The sequence below is a fragment of the Canis lupus genome, chromosome 27, assembly GCF_048164855.1.
Source record: "Canis lupus baileyi chromosome 27, mCanLup2.hap1, whole genome shotgun sequence".
Classification (NCBI taxonomy): Eukaryota; Metazoa; Chordata; class Mammalia; order Carnivora; family Canidae; genus Canis; species Canis lupus.
The window spans coordinates 39,628,465-39,648,964 of NC_132864.1; the positions used below are offsets into that span (position 1 = coordinate 39,628,465).

Sequence of the window (20,500 nt, forward strand, 5' to 3'; positions counted from 1 at the left end):
TTAAAATATTTATGTATCTAAAAATAGATACATAAATAAAAAGGGAAAGGAAGCAACCATGAATCAATCAAGCGCAGCTAGTGTCCCCTGATGCGGGGCTTAAATACTTACGTAAATCAAGTCGACTTCCTAATTCCAACGGTCTCTGAACTGAAATTCTTCCTGCCTAGTGGCAAATCAGGAAATCAGCAATGCCCGCTGACCGGCTTCCAGCAGCAAAACTTCTAGAAGGAGGTTGAGGCTTTGAGCACCAGCCAGCAAAGTGAGCAGCGTTTTACCATTGACCCCGGTATTTAGTGAGCTGATGGTGGAGGCCGAGTGGGCGCCAGGAGGTGCCCCTTGTACTAGCAACACGCGTACTGCGGCAGCCCGGGCCAGGGCCGCCCCTAAGCGGGCGGAAGCAGGGCGTCTGGGCTGGAGGCAGGCTGGAGGGCTGCCTGGAGGGGGCTTCGGGGGCTCGGCTCTACAGCACCCGGAGCACGGGAAGGACAGGAGCACGTGGTGTCCAGGCTGCGGCCTGTCGCCCCACCGTCACCCGCCCGCCTGTGCGTCTCATCGGCCGCAGCCCCCGGAAAGCAGAGCCCAAGGGGATTGGGCAGGAACCCGGGGCCCGAGCAGAGCAGAGGAGGGAAGGGGCGGCTGGAGGGGAGCGGGAGTGGCAGCCGGTGTCTTCGTGTTTCACGAGCGAGCAAGCGAGGAGGGAGGAAGCTGACGGACGGTCGTGTCCACGCGCACCCTCCTGTCTCTCCGAACGATGCTCCGGGGGTGTCGGCACAGAGGGAAGCGTCGGCCACGGGCACCGAGCGCAGAGCCTCCGCGTCACCCGTGAGCAGAAACCCACGTAATGGCATGAAGACTCGGAGGCCAGTCGCCAGACAACATGGACCAGGGATTTCCAAAGCAGAAAATACACGGACGAAGAATGGTTAGTCTCATCGGCTCACGCTCTCGTGCACGTTAAACCCAAGTAAGGTGGGTCTTTCCTGCTGAATCATCAAGAAACATAGCTAACGCCTCACGCGGAAGGGCCAGCGGGGTCTTTGACACGCTCTTAGGGTCAACTGGCGCGGCCTTTCTGAAAACCAACTTAATGGTGATTCTGCTTCCGATATTCCGTCTTAAGGAAACGCTCCAAAACACAGATAAAGATGAATGCACATCTTTTTTTATCTTTTTCATAATAGACCGAAAAAGGAAACAGACGTCCCACGTGACTGCAAGTGTCGAGTGAATCACACAAAGTCCATCCCATCACATTTTGTAGGGGCATTAAAAATCCTGTTCCCGGGACGTCCATGGGGCTCCGCGGTGGAGCGTCTGCCTCGGGCTCAGGCCGTGACCCCGGGGTCCCGGGATCGAGTCCCGCATCGGGGTCCCCGCAGGGACCCTGTTTCTCCCTCTGCCTGGGTCTCTGCCTCTCTCTCTGGGTCTCTCATGGATAAATAAATAAAATCTTAAAAAAAAAATCAGTTCACAAAGACATTCTTGACCTAAGGTGAGCAGAAATGCAATATGAGAAATCACATGTGTATCAGCACGACCGTGTTCAAAGAATAAAGTCAGGAAAATGTTGAAGAAAAAATATCAAAATGTCAGTAATAGTTGCTTTTTCTCTGGACAATGAGATTTATGGTGATTATTTCCCCCTTTTGCCTCTTTAAGGCTGTGTGTTCTCTCCAAATATTCTAAGATGAGGAGACATTCGTTAATATTTATTGGATGCCCACATTGTCCCAGTCACTGTTGGGAGGACCTGGACCCACAGAGCTCTTGAGGCACAGCCCCTGCCTCCATTTGCTTCCGACCTAGTGATTTTTTTCTTTAAAAAGATTTTATTTTGAAAAAAGATTTTATTTAAAAAAATATTTTATTTATTCATGGAAGAGAGAGAGAGAGCAGGGAAAGACGCAGAGGGAGGGGGACAAGTAGACTCACACTGAGCACAGGGCAGGATTCGGACCCTGGGATATGACCCGAGCCGAAACCAAGAGTCGGATGCTTAACCGATGGAGCCACCCGGGGGGAGCCTCTCTAAGTGATTTATTTTTATCTTGTAACTTGAAAAACTAGAGAAGAAGAAGCTCTTGTTTGTAGGTCCAAAGCCCTGTGCAAGGTAAACCAACAGAGCTTTCAGAAAAAGTGAATAAGCAAAATATCTTCAAGGCTCTGGAGGAGCTAACGCACCCTTAAGTAGGACACAAACGTGCTGACTACAGATGGGGAGAAAAATGGCACATTGTATTGAACCAAAATCCCAAATTAAGTTCTGTTCACGCATCCCGTGATTGAGAGTGACAGTGCAGGCCCCTGAGAAGGTAGCGTACAGTTCGCATGCAAGACCCCGTCCAGAATATGTAAAGAGCTCCTCCGTGGCAATAAGAACAAGGCAGACAAGCGGGGGAACAGTGAGCAAAGACCTGAACGGGCAGTCGCAGAAGGACACCAGGTCAGCAGGCAAGGATTCCCGACAGTAGTCCCCATGCAACGCAGACCACGCCCCGAGTGGCATCGCTGCACCCCCGGGTCAGGCACAGAGGTAGCGGCCAACACGGACGTAGGGGTGGGGCAAGCGGCCCCCCGTGCTGTGGGTGGGAGTGAGATTGGCACACCCACTGGAGAAGACACCTGGCGGGGTCCGGGAGAGCCGGGCGGGGGCGTTCCAGCATCGGCACCCCCGACCCACACCTGGTATGTCCCTTACCTTACATCCGTCACCGCCAAGACCTCAGCCCGCCCAGCCGTCCGTCGCCAGTGGAGGGAGCAGGAACGGGCAGCACGTTCGTGCCCGCGGCTCGGTCCCACGCGGCGTGGGCGACGGGCTCCCCACCGAGCGAAAGGAGCCAACGCAGGCCCGCACCGTGTCGCTCGGTCTCCGCGGTGCTGGAGGACGACTGCGCTAAGCTGTGGGCTGGAATCCAGGGCAGGGACCCCCTGGGCGGGAGGGCAGGGCGGCGGGCCCGGGGGGCTTCCGGGGTTCTGGTCTCCCCACCGGTGGCTGCCCCGGTGTGCTGTTCACGCGGATTCACCAGCGCATACTTTCGGGTATGAAAATCAAGAACTGGGAGACGCATGTTCATGACCCCGCGTGTGTAGCCGTGACACGTACACATACATGCACACGCGTGTATACAATCCCAGAGCGGTGTGCATGCATGTGCCTTCACCCCCACACACGCATGTGTATGCATCCAGCTGTAACCCCCCAGCTGCCGTGTTATCTCCCTTCTCACCTGACTCCGGTAGCTGTTGGCCCACTTCCTCCCCGGACCCTTTATCTGTAGCTGGAATAATGGTCTTGAAGCACAGGCTGGGCCGTGTCTGTCTGTGGCTCGTGACCAGCCGCAACTACCCACGTCAATCAGAATAAAATCCTCGGAGGAGGCGTAGATCCCTGATGGCTGATGTCAAACGGTCTCACCACCCAGACCTGTCGCTTTTATCTCTTTATCCTGCTTCATGTGTCCTGGTGGTTCTCCTCACCAGCTGACATATCCTTGACGCGGTTGTGGGCTCACAGCCGGCCTCCCCGTCGCTAGTGTGTCGGCCGCGTGGGACCGGGGACCCGGGCTTGCGGCTTCGTGTCTCTGCCGGCACAGCACGACGTAGGCAATGAGTGAAGGAAGGAAGGAGAGCAGCACCGAAGAATATAGGAAACAGCAGAACGTATATGTTCCACTTTCTTTTATGGGTTAAAACAAAACACAAAAAACAAAAAAACAAAAACAAAAAAAGAAATTACTTACTTGATGTGCTTCAGGCCTGTTTCTCTCTCCCTCTCTCCCTGTTTTCTCCCCCATAACCCCACATGACACGTCCATGCAATGTCATTATATAATCCCAGTGGTTCAGAATTAAATGAGGGTGACATCCAGGTAGAGACCCATTATGCTGGAATTCAGGATTTTTAACTGAGCCTTGTTTTGTGGATACATGGCCCTTTTGAATACTAAAAACCCTATCATTTTTCTTGCTAAAAGTATCTGTGTTTGGGACCTAGGGATGCTCCCTTCAGCATTCTGGCTAAGAAAAATTTTCAAACATGGGAACTCGGGTGGCTCAGCGGTTGAGCATCTGCCTTCGGCCCAGGGCATGACCTCAGGGTCCTGGGATCGAGTCCTGCATCGGGCTCCCTGCATGGAGCCTGCTTCTCCCTCTGCCTGTGTCTCTGCCTCTCTCCCTCTGTGTCTGTCATGAATCAATAAATAAAATCTTTAAAAAACTCTTTTTCAAACAAAATAACACCATTTTGTTAGGCTTTACAACAATTCAAAACTTTTCAGACCCTGAGGATGAATTGTTCGTAAGGGCCTGTGTCCAGAAATTGAGGTTGTCTCCATCAGAACGCATACCTCCCTGTCCTCAGGATGAACCGGGGGGCTCCGGGAGCAGGCAAGGGTGTTCACAGTTCATTTCTGTGTCTGTATAGACTGGCCAGTTACCTTTTCACAGAGCCACCCAGTGGGGTGTGCCCCTTGGCAGGCGTCTAAAAACCGACAAAATGTGCAAATGTTGGCACAGGGAGGGAGAAGTCCAGTTTGGTTGTCAACCTGCTTGGCCCTTCAATTCAAGTTTTTTTTTTTTAAAAAAAAAAGAGCAGGCCGTTTTGGTTACACATAGCTGACGACACAGTTTTGTTGCTTTGTTTTTTAGTTGGAAAAATGAGAAACCGCGATAAGGCCGCGAGTACACAAAATGTACTCAGCTGCTAGCGAGACTCTCCTTCCCCTCCTCCCTCTGGGAAAGCAATAAGCATAACATCGAGCCGTAACTGTAACTGCAGATCAAATAATAAAATGAATCCCAAGAGACACTGAGTATAACAAGGCCAGTGTCAGATCATTCGCTCATCAAGTAGTCCAATCTTTCAATAAGGCAGGCCGGGATGGCTAGGGGAACAATGATGCTTTTAGGTCGGAGTGAGTGCGAAACAACCGCTCCTGTCAGAGGAGAAGGCAATGCCAAGGTTCATGTTGGAGTCAGACTTACAGCTCAGGAGGGCAGAGCATGGAGTAATGAGGATACGCATGTGGCTCCAGTGTGGGGATTCTGGTTTCACTGGTTGCATGACTTGGAAGAGCTGTGTAACCCAGGGCGAGTTCGTTAACCTCTCTGAATATCAGCTTCCCGGGGGTGTAACATGAGGATGGTAAAAACACCTAATCTGCGGGGCTTTTGTGACGATCCAGTGAGGTCTTGGTTCCAAAAATATTTTATTTTATTTTTAAAGATTTTATTTATTTATTCATGACAGAGAGAGAGAGAGGCAGAGACACAGGCAGAGGGAGAAGCAGGCTCCATGCAGGAGCCCGATGTGGGACTCGATCCCGGGTCTCCAGGATCACGCACTGGGCTGAAGGAGGCGCTAAACCTCTGAGCCATCTGGGCTGCCCCCCGAAAAATATTTTATAGCCACGAATACGCTTTGATAATGTATAGGATTATTAGTGTGCTTGAATAATTCCTTAAATACCTCTTACTTCCTCCCTCCCTCCTACAGTCACGTCCGCAGGGTTTAGCTGAAGTACTCCCATCCCTGCGGCCTGCGTATCCCTACTGTTGTAGATGAGGATGGATTTCAGTAATTAAATGAAAAAGTTGTCTATGTTTCCTATCTGAACCATCCTGCCTAAGGCTTCAGAATAGAACGATGGCCTTCTCTGAAACCCAGATTATTAATGCTGCACATATATAAACAAGCGATGCCCTGGCGCCCCTGAGGGTAGGAAGCCAGATGAAGATTGAAAAGTGAGGAAAATCTCCTCCTTCCCCATCCCAGAGGGAACAACTGTTTTCTTCTCCGGGATAGGAAAGGTGGCTACTTGGTGAACACATACCCTGCGCCAAGCACTGCGCTAAGCTTTATTGGACGTGACCCTCACAGCATCCTGTGCCGTGATTGCCGCCTACAGACACGAAGACTATAATTAGAATAAGTAGCTGAACCTGGGTCACATGGCAGAGTCAGGATTTGAACCCAAACCTGCCTAATTCCTTTCCTGGTCTTTTTCTGTTTGTGAACTGATTGATGATTTACCTCCTCTCTTTGAACCAACTTTGTGTACCTGTGTTTGCCCTTCTGTCCCTTTATCCTTTCATTTTTTTGATGCCAGTAATGAGTAGGGCAGAGGCTTATGACAGAGATGCCTAAGGTGCGGCCGCCATGCTTAAGAAATTGTGATCCCCTGCAGGAAAGGGGACAGGCGGACAAATCCCTATACGACTTGGAGGAATTGCAGAGGCCCGTAGGGGATGGAGCGTTAGCCTCCTTGCCTGGAACGTGCAAGTAGCGCTCTGTCTACTTTACTCAGCTGTTGTCAGGGTAGAGTGACACGCCTTTATCAAGGGTCTGGCAAAGACCCTGACTCCTAGTTGAAACGCTCAGTACATGGACCCATAATGTTGCCAGGATAATAACTGGGATCCCAGGCTGGCAAAGCAACTTGGTGTCAGATCTCGAGAGCCTCAAATGCCAGTCTAAAGAGTTCGGACCTTCAGCTTGATAAAAACAGTTGTGCCAGGGTCAGTAATCGTTCTGAAAAGGAATGAGAGCAGATGCTCTTTCGCACCACCTTTCAAAATTCATCGTGAATGAGGTAGAGTTAAGGGGCACAGTTGGAACTGGTTTAGAGGACTTTTTATATTTGATGCACTAAAAGGAAAGATGATGTTTTCAAGTTTTTAATGCCCTGTACTTTTTCTCCCACAGTAATTAGTGAATGCCAAAGACGGCAACTGGAGTCTGTGAGCTACTCCTCCCGCTATGCTCTGGGCCTCTTTTATGAAGCTGGCACGAAGATTGATGTCCCTTGGGCTGGGCAGTACATCACCAGTAATCCCTGCATACGCTTCATCTCCATTGATAATAAGAAACGCAATATAGGTCAGTACCCCCATTATTCCCCTTAAATACAGTAACAATGGTGGGTGTAGATCATGAAAAATGCTGTTTAATTGAGTGTTGCCATTCTGAACAGAGCAAGCATTTAACTCCAAGCCACAGGGGATAAAATTTAATGTCACATTTGGCCAATAACAAAATACACAGTGAAACCAGCAAAGTTTTTCGGAAAATCATTCCCCACATGGTTTGTATTACTGAGTTCATGAATATAGTGTCAGAAGTTTTAAGATTTCAAAATGGCCCCAGTTCTATCGCTTTAATCTGGGCCCATCTATATGCAGAAGGATCTCTCCTCCTTTGTGGCTTGGTGGAGTTTGTTTGGCTTCGTTTCTGAAATGTGCTAAGTGCTGCTCTTTCCACTTCCCAGGCTGGAAATAAAAAGCGAATTGTACTATGTTATGAGAATCCTCCACTTCAATATAATCTTATTTATTTAATTTTCATCTCAAAGACTACATAAAAACGCTTTCGTGTACAATATAACAGAAATGATAGGTAAAATGTTTCATAAGAGGTTCACTAGAATGGGCTAAAACCTACACGCCACCCTTTTTTGTTGAAGGCAGTCATTAAAATTAGATTTGAATCCCAAGAATAAACATAGCGCTCGTCTTTGGAGCAAAGGAGAAAGTGTATTCTTCTTCGCAGGATTAGAACAATCCCTGAGATGACTGCTTTTTGAAGAATAAATGGTAATGATGGAAAACGACTAGATTCTTGAAGGGAGTCGTCATCTCAATTTGTTACGGCGTTTTATGGCGCAGTGACGGTTTCTCCAAGCCGTTAGTTAGAAGTCTTTCTTGATAAAATCACCAACTAACGTCTTTTGGCCTGCCAGAGCTTTATAATGATAGAATTGGGCTGGAGTATGGTTTTTATATCAGAGCACATGATCTTAGAAAAATGTTTCTTTTATAACTTAAAACTCCCTCGGGGCTAGATTGTTTATGTTCACATGATACCGCATATATGTACAATCAGCAGTTTGTGAAACGCCCTGTAACAGCAATGGACTAACCATTTTTAACTCTACAACTGCTTGGTTCTGACAAAAGAATAGCCAGTCCTTGATAGGTGTGATATCTGTTAGGGTGAAGTCAGTCGCGTATACCACAAAAACCAATTTAAACTTGTTTAAACAACATAAGGTCATTTGTTATATTACCTACTGTGGACTGCGGCGCATCCCTCCAAAACTCCTGGGCCGAAGCCCTGTTCCAGGATAACTGGCGGCCTTACCAAATGAGCGCGAGAGAGTTCTCTCCTGTGCGTTTACCAAAGGAACATCATGTGAGGTCACATGAGGGTGGCGAGAAGGCGGGAAGGCAGGCGGTCTGCAAGCCAGGAGGCTTTACCAGAAACCAAATCGCCGGACACCTTGGTCTTGATCTCCCCAGCCTCTGGAGCTACGAGAAATCGGTTTCTGTTGCTTACGCCATGCCGCCTGTTGGACTGCATTTTGTTATGCCAGTCCAGGCCGACCGACACCTTATCTAAGAGGAGGAAAGTTGGGGAGATGTCGGGAATGACCGATTCAGGACCTGAGCAGTACCTTCCAGGGCCTAGAATTGCCCTTTTCTGCTCTCTTCCACTCTTGAGGTGGACCTTCTCTTCCAGGAGGATTGGGAGCAAGATGGCACTAACCGTTAGAATTACGTGCAGACCCAACGACGTGCTCAGGAAGAAGAGGGACCATTACATTTCTGTTTCTAGGAATCAGGGAATTCTCTCCAGAGCCCCCTCAGTTGGCCTCACCTTGTATGTCATCGGTCAGATTTGGGTTGCTCGACCGGTCTGAAATCCATCATTCGCTGGCAAGGGTGATGGGACTGCCACGATGAACTCGACAGATCAAGGTTTACTCCTAGAATCGGCGTTAGGATCATCTCCCTTTACCCATATGAGGGGTAGACTCCTGAATGAAATAGGAGGGTTTTGTCTGGAGGAGAGAAGGGAGTAAGTAGCGGACGCCAGGTCGGCCATACGAGACACCCATTATTTTCAAGTAGAGTCACATCGTAGGTAGGAGGTGAAGCTCTAAAGTTGACACGTAAGGAGAAGAATCGTGTAGATTCAAAATTATCTTTGAAGATCCCTTAAAACTACATGACGTTTTGGAGACGGAGCTACCTTTCAGTAAGCTCAGGATAGCCGTCTTTCCAACATCCAGTGGATTTCAGTTTCTTTGGGTGAGGCCGGATGAAATAGTCGGCTCGCATTTATAGGACGGAGTGATCTTTCCTACTGTGAGAGACGCACAGAAAGAAAGAAAGAGCCGTCGCCATTCTCTCCTAACAGGTGAAATCACTGCACAAATGGAGTGGGGTGGTGGGTGATAGCACCCACAGTTGTGCAAATGCAAAAGAGCACAACATAAAGTCAAACATATTTTAATTTCTCACATGATTGGCAGCCTCTGAAATAAGAGAGACAATTTTTTTTAAATTTTTATTTAGTTTTTATTTCATTTTATTTTATGGTATTAACAACCACACAGTTTGAAAGCAGGAGGGCTGAGTGGATTGGAAACCATGTTTTTGCTACAGCTCATGGCAGTGCCTCTTCAGACAGCAAAGAAATGCCTGCCTTTCTTTGCCAGTTTTATGGAAAATTAATCTTGGATTATGTGAGTTTTAAGTTATGGGAGGCCTGCAGCAATGGCATCCCCTAACATAAAATCTAACTGCCTTGCATTTAAACTACTTTTTTTTTTTCCTCCTCACTATCTGGGGCCAGGGTGCTAAGTGTGTCTAGTTGAATTCACACAATATAAATGTCCAAATAGTAAGACTCCACTGTATTTTATTGGCATTAATATTTAAGCAGACCGGTAAGAGGTGTCTCTTTATGTTACTAACACTACCCCACACCCACCCTGTCCTTGGAGTGTTTGATTGAATCTAGAATTAATACTGTAAATACACACACTCAACTAATGAGGGAGAGCGTTTCTGCTCTGTCGAGGTAAAGCAACAACAACATCAAAAGTAGCCGGGTTGAGTCCACAAGACCCAGCTGTGTTGTTAGGTCTTGGAGAGAGCCAGAGGATGAAGGATTAGTGGCCCAGACCAGACAAAGGTCAAGGAGTAATCATGTGTCAGGTGTCGGGGGAACCTAGTACCTGCAGAGAGCCGCCCCGAGAACCAGAACCTCCTTGGCAGAGGGGCTAAACTCTAAGGCCTGATAGACCAGCTTCAGGACCTTTGTTAGAGGTAAGAGCCACTGTACCCAGGTCTGTGTTCCCCAAAATGCATTCAAGGAACACCAATTCCTTTTTTTTTTTGGAGGGAGGGGGAGAACACCAATTCCTTGATATGCTCCTTGGGAAGGACTCTGTCATCATGTACTTTTGCAAAATGCTACTGACTTTACGTCTCCTTTAGAGAGTTTCAGGTCATATTGCCCTATTAGAAGACATTCCTATATATATATATATATAAACACCACCTTTCCTCTTCATTTAATCTAGAATTTCCCAAATGTATTTGACCAGGGGATCAATTTTATTTGAGCACCATACCTGCTAATATCTGACGGAAACGGTTCCCCTGGACACCCTTGAGAAACCCTGACCTGACATCACCGTTTGTGCTTCAGCCCTGAAAAGGAATCCTAGGCCAATAAAGGGGTGTGGGGTGAGGAGTGGGGTGGCCAAGGCTGAGCTGGAAGCCATCTGGAGAAAAAATACGGATTTTTTTTTTTTTCAAGAGATGGAAGAAGCTTAGAGCCAACCTGGAGCCCACCAAGAGCCTCATTAGGACAAAAGATCCTTCTATCACTCAAGAATTCCAAGGGATTTAGGGACTCTGTGTTGGGAACCAGGATCAGAGACCAAATGTTAAAACAAAAGAGGTTTTCAGTGCTCTTACCACTTGGGAAATTATAAAGGTTTCAGGGGCGCTGTGCCAGGAACCAAGGGGAGAGACTAGTTCATCTATATTCTATTATTTCACGCCTCCCAAGGTCTCGGAGATCCCTCTCAAGACCTTATATTTGGAATTAGAATGGCCAGGAGTAACGTCTTAGATTCAGCTCGGTTCTACCTCTTTATAGCTGTGTGATCTTGGATGAATTACGTAAACCATCTGTTTACCGATCAATATGACGAGGAAACAATACCAACCCCAAGGATTTGGGGATGAAATGGCTTGAACGTATGAGGAGCTTCGTATAGCACCTAGCAAGCGACGGGCCAGTATCTGTGGTCCCTGTTATCACGACCAACAATGCCACTCTTGCACTTGGATATCCTATTTTCCAAAGCTGAAGGCATAAATATAAAAAGCCTGACTTTAGTGACTCCAACCCGCTGAAATCACTGCGGAGAGGAGGCAGGGTGGCCCTAATGAGTAAGACATATACGTGACCCTAAAAATGGTTGGTCACAATTTTAGCATCCTTCCCTGTTCGCCATCTGGAAGAGTATTAATGATAGTAAAGTGGCCAATAGACAGCAACCCGGGGAGATTAACGTAATCTGCAATTCTAGAAATGCGGCGGCCAATGACCGGAGTAACATGGCTTCCGGTGACTCATCCAAGGAATCCGTTCAGTTCATCCCAAGACGAAAACAAGCAAATGAATAAACTTTTCATCATACGGGATTTACACCTGCCGGTACCTTATTGTTGGGGATCCCTGAGCAACAAACACGGTGTAATGCATTCTGCCTCTAATAACTGTTTTACAAAAGACACACAAATGTGCCTCACAGAACTGTTTATTACATCAGCTCCTTATAGGAAAAAAATGGGAGCATGACACGAAATCCTATAAATAATTGGGATGAGCCTGGGGCCTTAAATCCATCTTGGGTTCACTTAGGGGGGTTTGTGACTGTTCCAGTTAAGCAGGGAGCCGTGCAATCGACAGCCCAAGGTGGTCTGCTTCAGGATGCGAACAAGTGAGGGAGCGTTTGCCCTTAAACTTGTAAGAAATGTACTTAGGAGAGGTAGCAATTGTTTGTTTTTTTTTATTTTTTTAAGATTTGTTTAGGGGAAAAAAAAAAGATTTGTTTAGGGGCGCCGGGGTGGCTCAGTCGGTTAGGCGTTTGCCTTCAGATCAGGTCATGATCTCGGGGTCCTGGGATCGAGTCCTGCATCGGGCTCCCTCTCCCTATGCGCCTCCCCCTACTTGTGTGCTTCTCTCTCTCTCTGTCTCTCTGCCAAATAAATAAGTAAAATCTGTTTGGGATTTTATTTATTTATTTTAGAAAGAGCGAGAGAGCATGTGCGTGTGCCAGCAGGGAGGGCGAGGGAGGGACAGAGGGAGAGAGAGGGGGTCCTCAGGCTGACTCCCAGCTCAGCACAGAACCCAACGTGGGGCTTGATCCCGGGACCCGTGAGGTCGTGACCTGAGCCAAAATCAAGAGTCAGTCGCTCAACCAGCTGAGCCACCCCGGTGCCCTAAGGGAGGGAACGCTTCATAAGGAGATCAAAAAAGGAAGAGGGGAGAAGAAGGAAAGGTCTAGGTAGGAGGGGAAGGAAAGGGGAAAAGGGCTGTAATCACGGAAATGGTCCTGTTTCCCATTGGGGCTTCTGTTGTCAATACCGGCTCCGGAGCGGCGCTGGCAGGGAAGGCGGCCGTCGTCGTCTCGGAGGAACCTGCGACGCCCGACGCCCGGCTGACCCCCAGGAGGGAAAAGATGCACGTGTGTGCGCGTGCGCGTGCGCGTGGAGCCAAATGTCTGTCTGTGGTCGCACACGTCAGCGGGCACAGATCACAGCACAGACTGACCTCGCGTCTCGTCCACATTTGCCAGTTCTCGAGACAAAAACGAGAAGGAAGTTCCGCGGAGCCCATCTGTGAGGAGAACAGGTGCCCGCAAGGCGACAGCAAGCAGCAGATCCCTTTCAGCCTCGGGCCTCCCCGGAGCGCGAGCCTCAGTGGGAAGGAAGGGTTTACACCCGAGACCGCGTTGCCCCGCCACTCGCCCAGCACGGCGACTCCTGGGAAGAGCAATGCCAGGGGCGGAGGGAGAGTGGAAAAGGAACTAAATATGCATCAAAAACCGACTTTAAAAAATGCCCTGTGGAGTCTACTACCGGGAAAAATGCCATTCGGCCGTTGCTTCCAGAGAAACCGAGCTCCCCGACCCTGGATTTCCACGTTTGCGGAGCAGGTGGTTACGAATACGCGTTCCCTGCCCCGCGTGCCAGGCTCGGGGCCAAGAGCTAAGTGGTCTCGGTGGCCCGTCTCCCGAATCGAAGGTCGTGGCTGTCTCGGGGGAGGAATTCTGAAGAGACACAGAGGCTCTGTTGGCCTAGTGACTTGGGGTCAAGGAACAGCCGTCCTAAATGCACACGGATGCACAGACACAGACAACGTAGAGACCATCAACTCACGCCTGTCCCCAGAGCCGGGGAGGGACGCCTGGGGGGCCCAGGGCATGACCCCGGGGTCCCGGGACCGAGTCCCGCGTCGGGCTCCCTGCATGGAGCCTGCTTCTCCCCCTGCCTGGGTCTCTGCCTCTCTCTCTGTCTCTATGATTAAATAGATGGGAATCTTTTTTTAAAAATTAAACACTTAAAATAAAAAAGAAACGTCGGGCCAGCCTATTATTTCACTTTCTCGTGCGGCTGCCGAGGAGCTCGATGCAGTAAGCCGTGCCGTGTCCGAGGGCGGGCGCCCGGGGAAAGCAAGCCTGGGGCCCGCGGCCTCCCGGCCCTTCTGTGCTGCGGACGGCGGCGGATCACCAGTTCGCACAGCGGCCACGCGAGGAAGCGGGTCCTAAAGCCCGAGAACCTTCAGTTGCTTTGGGTGCCGACCTTCCGCCTTCGTGCCCTGCCCTCTGCGAGCCCAGTTTCCATGGGGCCGTTGGCCTGAAGTCACGGCGACGGGGCCGGGGATAGGGCTGAGGCCGCCGGGGACCCTTGGGCTGGCGGGATGTGGTCCCGACGCCAGGCCCGGGGCGCGGGGCCTGAGTGTGGTTTCCTACGCTCCTGGGGGGACAGGTGGGGACGAGCGTCAGGCGGGGCCCGCGGGTGGAGGAGACAGAGGCTGCCCTGGCCGCTGCCCGCGGCGGGAGGAAAGGCCGGGAGGACGGCGTGCGCGGGCTCCGGCGCGGGGAGGAGCGCAGGGGGGACTCCGCGGGCCGGGCCTGCCTGGGCTGTGCGACCCTCTGCCACCCGGGGCCACATGCCCAAGTGGGGAGCTCTCGTCTGGCAAAAAAACCTGCTTCCTTAGACGTAATGACACCTAATTTTGGCGACTTGTGCTCCGGTCCCCGTAAAGGGTGGTTCCTTTGTCTGCTGAGCCCCCGGAGGAGGTGGGATGATGCCACCGGGGAAACGGGGAGAGCTAAGCTGCTTTGCCTGATTGAGGAGAAAATCGGAGCCGTCCCGAGGCGGCGGGGAGGGCGGGGAGCAGGCCGGGGAGGGGAGAGCCGGGCCGAGGCTGAGCCGACCCGCAGGACGGCGGCGTGACGTGGGCGTCTTGGCCGGAAGATTGCTCCCTGCAGCCAGCCCAGCTCTGGCTCGAGCGGCGGCTCCAAGTCCGCGTTTGCTCCTTCCTGGGGACTTGCTGAGGAAGCCCCACAGAGCCCGCGCACCGTTTGGGGTACCGGGGTGGAGCCGATGGGAACCCCGAGATTCCCTCCCCGAGCGGGACCCGGGAGCACAGCGGGCCCACGTCTGTTTCGAGAAACCGTATTTTGAATCGAGACAGAACTCGTCATCCTCCCGGCCTCAAATAAAGCGAGTCCAACTTGCCGGCTCCCTCGGACCTGCGACGGGGTGAGCACGCGGGGTGGGCCGTGGCGAAGGCCCCCTCTGTGGGACTGAGCTGCTTCCGGAGGACCTCGGAGTTGAGTCGAGCCCGGGGTCGCCCAGGGTCTGAAGCTGTGGACACTCGGGGTCGGGAGCCAAGGCTCACGATGACGTGCTGTGCTCTGCTTCCCAGACAAGTGCGCGGTTTGCATCGTTCTGGGGGCGTCTCAAAGCCTCTGCGAGCTGAGAACAGTCTCGTAAGGCTGCGTAGACGCAGCCTGTGGGCCTCAGGCCCGGGAGACAGTGTAGACTGATGAGCCGGGAGAGAGCCTGGCAGGTCTTACCTGCGGCCCGTCCTTGTCTGGGGCTCTGACGACACAGACCCGAAGAGACGCAACCTCCCCTTTGCCCCGAGCTCCCTCAGACGAGACCTCCCCATCTTCGCCCCTGTCGGGAACCCCACGTGAGGTCCACCCAAGTGTCTCGGGGGCTGAAGAATCGACATGCTGTTTGCAGAGCCTGCTGCTTGCTCCAGAACTAGACGTTCTCTCCCGAGGCGGGAGACGCACCACGGTCCTCGGGCCGGGGCGGGGGGGGTGGTTGCTGTTCGCCCCCTTGGCTCTTACGTGGCACCGCACTAAATCTTCGAGACAGACGCCAACATCGCGGCCCCCCGGGCCCAGGGCATGGGCGCTCAGTGGTTTGCCGAGCCCGTCGTCCTGCGCGTAGCTCCCAGATGCCCTCCCCCGGCCCGGGCACTAAGACGTCAGTGACACTGAGAATCAGCGCCGCGGCCCCGGGCATGCACGGAGCAGGCCCGCCGGCCGGTGGTGCATCCCAGTCCGGGGCTCCGTTGGATCACGGAAGGCCACTGAGCTGTCTCCGTAATTCCAGAATCGGGAAGCCTTTGCAGAGCACGTGCGGGTTCTTGGCAACGCGAACCACCAGAAGCGTCTCGGGGAGGCCCTCCGTGCCGTTGGCGACACTGCAGCGCGGGGGTCCCGGAAAGACCCGGAAGTTCTCCAGGGCCCTGTCCCCGAAGGGGTGCAGGGGTCCTCGGCGGCGGTGTCACCCTGGCCTCTAGGGCGTGCACGTCTGGACGACGCCCTGCCACAGACCCCGATCTCCAGGGTTTCGCTCCGAAGGCTCCCAGTGCTCCCTGGTGAAAGGAGCTTCTCCTAATCCCCGGATACAGAACCGCCGCGCTCCGGCTGAAATACCGCATCAGAAGATACGTGATAAGCTCTGCAAACGTGTCATTTCCCTGCCACAGTCTAGCAATTATGTCTGTTTTCTATCCCGACGGCACTAAGAGGTCTTGCGCAGGAACCGTGCCAGGCGCGGCGGGTGCACCCTGACCCCAGCTCGGGGAGTGACGCGCCCTTTACTGTACACTCCACGACTTGGTTTCCATCCTCAAGGATGCTCAGAAACGGTTGGCAGCGTCCAGCTTCGCCGTCACAGAGACCCGGCTTCGAATCACGAAACTCAACTCTTCGAATGTGGTTTGAGCCGTTTATATGGCTTCAGGCTCAATCTCTGTGGGTTAACAACTGGTGGCACGCCGGCCCTCCCGGCGCGGTCCTGCCTCGCAGCGCTGGCCGGGAGCGGCTCCGTGACCCCGCCGAGCCTCGCTCACCTGCGCCGCGAGTGCGAGGTCAGTGACGTCCCCCGGGAACGTTCCGGGGCCCGAGTGCAAAGGCGGATCTGACAGCCCTAGTGGCACGCGCGGCTCGTGGCAGGCCGGTCGACGCTGTCCGCAGAGCCGCTGCCCCACGCAGAGAATGATTTCACGGTCTCAGCCCCCAGTTACAGAACCGTCCTCGATGCTGAGAAGGAGAAGAGGAAGCCGCCAGGCGTCCACGTCTAATTAGATTAAATCATCTTTATCGAAAAGCGCAACGGGCCACGCCTCGGTGGGTCCGCGGGAGCTCCGTCCCGGGCAGGGCGTTGACCTGGACTTGTCCGATGCACTTCTTCTGTCTCTCTGGGGAATCTCAGGTGACTTTCTGCAAAAGAATATTCCACGAAAAAAAAAAAAAATGCACCGCAGCACCTCTGAGAGGAGCGAGACAAGTGGGTGGCGGAGGAGAGGGCGGACACAGGCCCAGGAGCGGGCTCCCCGGTCACCCTGCGGGTCGCCGCCCGGGACGTCGCTGTGCTGTTTCATCATCTGTTTCATCCTTCGTGTTTCCACGTGTCTGGAAGCGCCAGCGGTCGCTGCGCCCAGAGGTGACGCCAGATGCCACTGAGTCACCTTGGCCCACGGGGCCCGTTGGCGGGTCCCCGGGGACTTGCCTGTTGGCACGCGAGCCCCGCCGTTTCAGCGACTGCTGCCCTACAGGCTCACGGACGTGCTCGCTTGGAAGACGAGGGGCGTCTGTGTGAACAGTGCGGGCCGCTGGGTCCCCGGCCTCCTGTGAATGAATATTAAACACCGGGATCTGAGAAGACTGCGTGGAAACCCCATTAATATTTATAACCGGTCTGTGGGACTAAGGGAATTCTTCGGTATAAAATATTCCGAATCCGTGTTTGTAAGAACGAAGCATCTTTGAATTTAAAATATAGTTTTCCTCGCCGAAACAGATTCCCGCTACGCCCGCTGAAATCCAGGTTGGCGGGGCTGCATCGCCTTCCATTATTTAATAGAGACGGGAAGGGCGTTTAGAACCTTGAGCTCCACCAAGCCTAATTCACTCTTTTATTATTATTATTAATTATTATTATTATTATTATTATTATTATTATTATTGTTGTTGGCTCCTTTTCCACTGTCTACATTCATGATCATGGTTTCTCAAGAGTGGCCAATGATGTCATAAGGATTATAATCCCTTGGATTTAAGAGCTGTTGCCAAAACCCAGATTCAATCTCTCTCTCCCCTTTTTTTTCCTTGTTTCTGTCAAACATGCAAGAAGAACGATTCCACTGGTCTTATTGGTAAAGGAGATAAGAGTGTCCACGGTAAACCAGTACATTTCCTCCCCGAGAAGGGCCAGAAATACGTTGACGCCGTCATCAGCGTCAGGTACCCCCAAACCCAACACTCCACACCGTCCAGACGGACGCTTCCCGGGTCGCCCCCCGTCGAGCGAGAGCAAAGCTCTCGCAGGTCACATCCTGGAGCCCAGAGATCTGTCTCGTCCGCCCGCGGGATCCTTTGCAGGGAGCCCGACGTGGGACTCGATCCCAGGACCCCGGGGTCACGCTCTGGGCCAAAAGCAGATGCTCAACCGCTGAGCCGCCCAGATGTCCCCCAATAAAATCTTATTTACCAACAGAAGGACCTTAGCTGGCCAACCCCAGACCGGCCCGTGCTGGCTTAGCTCGCCCGGCCCTCCTGACCCACTCCAACCCCTGCCCCGGTGTCGCCCACCCAAGGCCACTGTCCATTCTGTCCTCCCTGCGTGGACGGTCTCACTGTAAATGTCACTTCCACAGAGGCCATTCCTGAATTCCTGACTCAATCAGGTTTCCTGCTGGCCCTTTAATAGCTGCCTGTACCGTGACTGTCGGGAAGTCGTCACGCCTGCTTCCCCTGCAGGTTGGGAGGCCCACGGACGCAAAGCCTGGATTCGCTTCGCTCCTCTTTGTATCTCCGGCACCCGGCCCGCGGCTTAACACACGGTCGTTTCTCAATGAAATGTTTGTTAAATTGAGAATGAAAAAAGTAATTAATTAATTAAGAATGAATTAATGAGATCTAATCAAAACATGAAAGAAAAGAAAACAATTTGGGCTCAGATTCGAGATATGAGGTGCTGTAAGTCCATTCATTTCCAACGTATTTTATTTTAAAAGTTCTGTACTTGAGGGATGCCTGGAGGGGCTCAGCAGTTGAGCATCTGCCTTTAGCTCAGGGCATGACCCCGGCCGGAGTCCCAGGATCGGGTCCCATGTCGGGCTCCCTGCATGGAGCCTGCTTCTCCCTCTGCCTGGGTCTCTGCCTCTCTCTCTCTCTATGTCTATCATGAATAAATAAATATTTTTAAAAAAACAAAATAAAAATTAAAAAATGTCTTACCTGTTAACTCACTTATGGTAATATCTCACCTGATGGTAATTATTAGTGTCTCACTCTCCTGTCTGCCTCAGACACTTCCCTGCAAAGACTTTTATTTTTTTTATATTTTATTTATTTATTTATTCATGAAAGAGAGAGGCAGACACAGGCAGAGGGAGAAGCAGGCTCCATGCAGGGAGCCCGACGCGGGACTCGATCCCGGGACCCCGGGGTCACGGCCTGGGCTGAAGGCTGCGCTCAACCACTGAGCCACCCGAGGATCCCCTCTACAATGACTTTTAATGCTCAGTATAGGGAAATGCTCATTTTGTAATAATTTTGTATTATGATTGTGATTTTTCCAGATACTTCATAAGTTTTGGTCATTTTAAAATAATTCGGTGGCACATTTCTTTTTAACACCTATGTTTTGAATATCTATTTACTTATTTGAAAGAAAGAGAGAGAGAGAGAGAGTGCGAGCGCACGAGCCAGGGGACGGGAGAGGGAGAGAGCACGGATCCCAGGGAGACTCTGCACTGAGCACAGAGCTCAGCTGGGCCTCCACCCCAGGACCCGGAGATCATGATCTGAGCTGAAATCACGAGTCGGCTGCTCAACCGACCGAGCCACCCAGGCGCCCCTCTGGCACGTTTCTTTTGAAAGGGAAAAGGTCAACTCCAAAAATTGACCGTAGGACAATGATCTCTACAAGGAAAGAAATATATGTATTTTCTCCTGCTCCCCAGATTATCTAGGCCTACGTAGGTTATTCATGAGTCCTACACTCGATGATGGGTGGTCCTTGCATTCCAGCTCTGTGTTCCGGTGAGTGAGGCAGTTGTGGGCTCACCTTCAACGGGGAGCATTAAACATATCCCAACATGTTTTTTTTTGCTTTTGTTTCTTTTGCCTTCGTGGATGTATCTTGCAAGAAGTTACTGTGGCCGAGTTCAAAAAGGGTGTTGCCTGTGTTCTTCTCTAGGATTTTGATGGAATCTTGTCTCACATTTAGATCTTTCATCCATTTTGAGTTTATCTTTGTGTATGGTGCAAGAGAGTGGTCTAGTTTCATTCTTCTGCATGTGGATGTCCAATTTTCCCAGCACCATTTATTGAAGAGACTGTCTTTCTTCCAATGGATAGTCTTTCCTCCTTTATCCAATATTAGTTGACCATAAAGTTCAGGGTCCACTTCTGGGTTCTCTATTCTGCTCCACTGATCTATGTGTCTGTTTTTGTGCCAGTACCACACGTCTTGATGACCACAGCTTTGTAGTACAACCTTTGGGACTTCATCAAGATAAGAAGCTTCTGCACAGCAAAGGATACAGTCAACAAAACTCAAAGACAACCTACAGAATGGGAGAAGATATTTGCAAATGACGTATCAGATAAAGGGCTAGTTTCCAAGATGTATAAAGAACTTATTAAACTCAACACCAAAGAAACAAACAATCCAATCATGAAATGGGCAAAAGACATGAACAGAAATCTCACAGAGGAAGACACAGACACGGCCAACAAGCACATGAGAAAATGCTCTGCATCACTTGCCATCAGGGAAATACAAATCAAAACCACAATGAGATCCCACCTCACACCAGTGAGAATGGGGAAAATTAACAAGGCAGGAAACCACAAATGTTGGAGAGGATGTGGAGAAAAGGGAACCCCCTTACACTGTTGGTGGGAATGTGAACTGGTGCCGCCACTCTGGAAAACTGTGTGGAGGTTCCTCAAACAGTTAAAAATAGACCTGCCCTACGACCCAGCAATTGCACTGCTGGGGATTTACCCCAAAGATACAGATGCAGTGAAACGCCGGGACACCTGCACCCCGATGATTCTAGCAGCAATGGCCACGATAGCCAAACTGTGGAAGG

General features: G+C 51.3%; 1 protein-coding gene across 9 annotated transcripts in view; it reads left to right on the forward strand.

Moving 5' to 3' along the window:
• Positions 1-20,500, forward strand: part of RNLS (renalase, FAD dependent amine oxidase) — a 277,111-nt gene that overhangs the window by 183,598 nt on the left and 73,013 nt on the right. For all 9 annotated transcript variants that reach the window (XR_012019565.1, XR_012019566.1, XM_072803694.1 and 6 more), the window contains exon 5: positions 6,707-6,880. Coding sequence is in view for 7 of the 9 variants with exons in the window: in XM_072803694.1 (XP_072659795.1) it covers positions 6,707-6,880 (174 nt within the window). In the remaining 2 variants the exon portion in view is untranslated. The remainder of the gene's footprint in view (positions 1-6,706; positions 6,881-20,500) is intronic.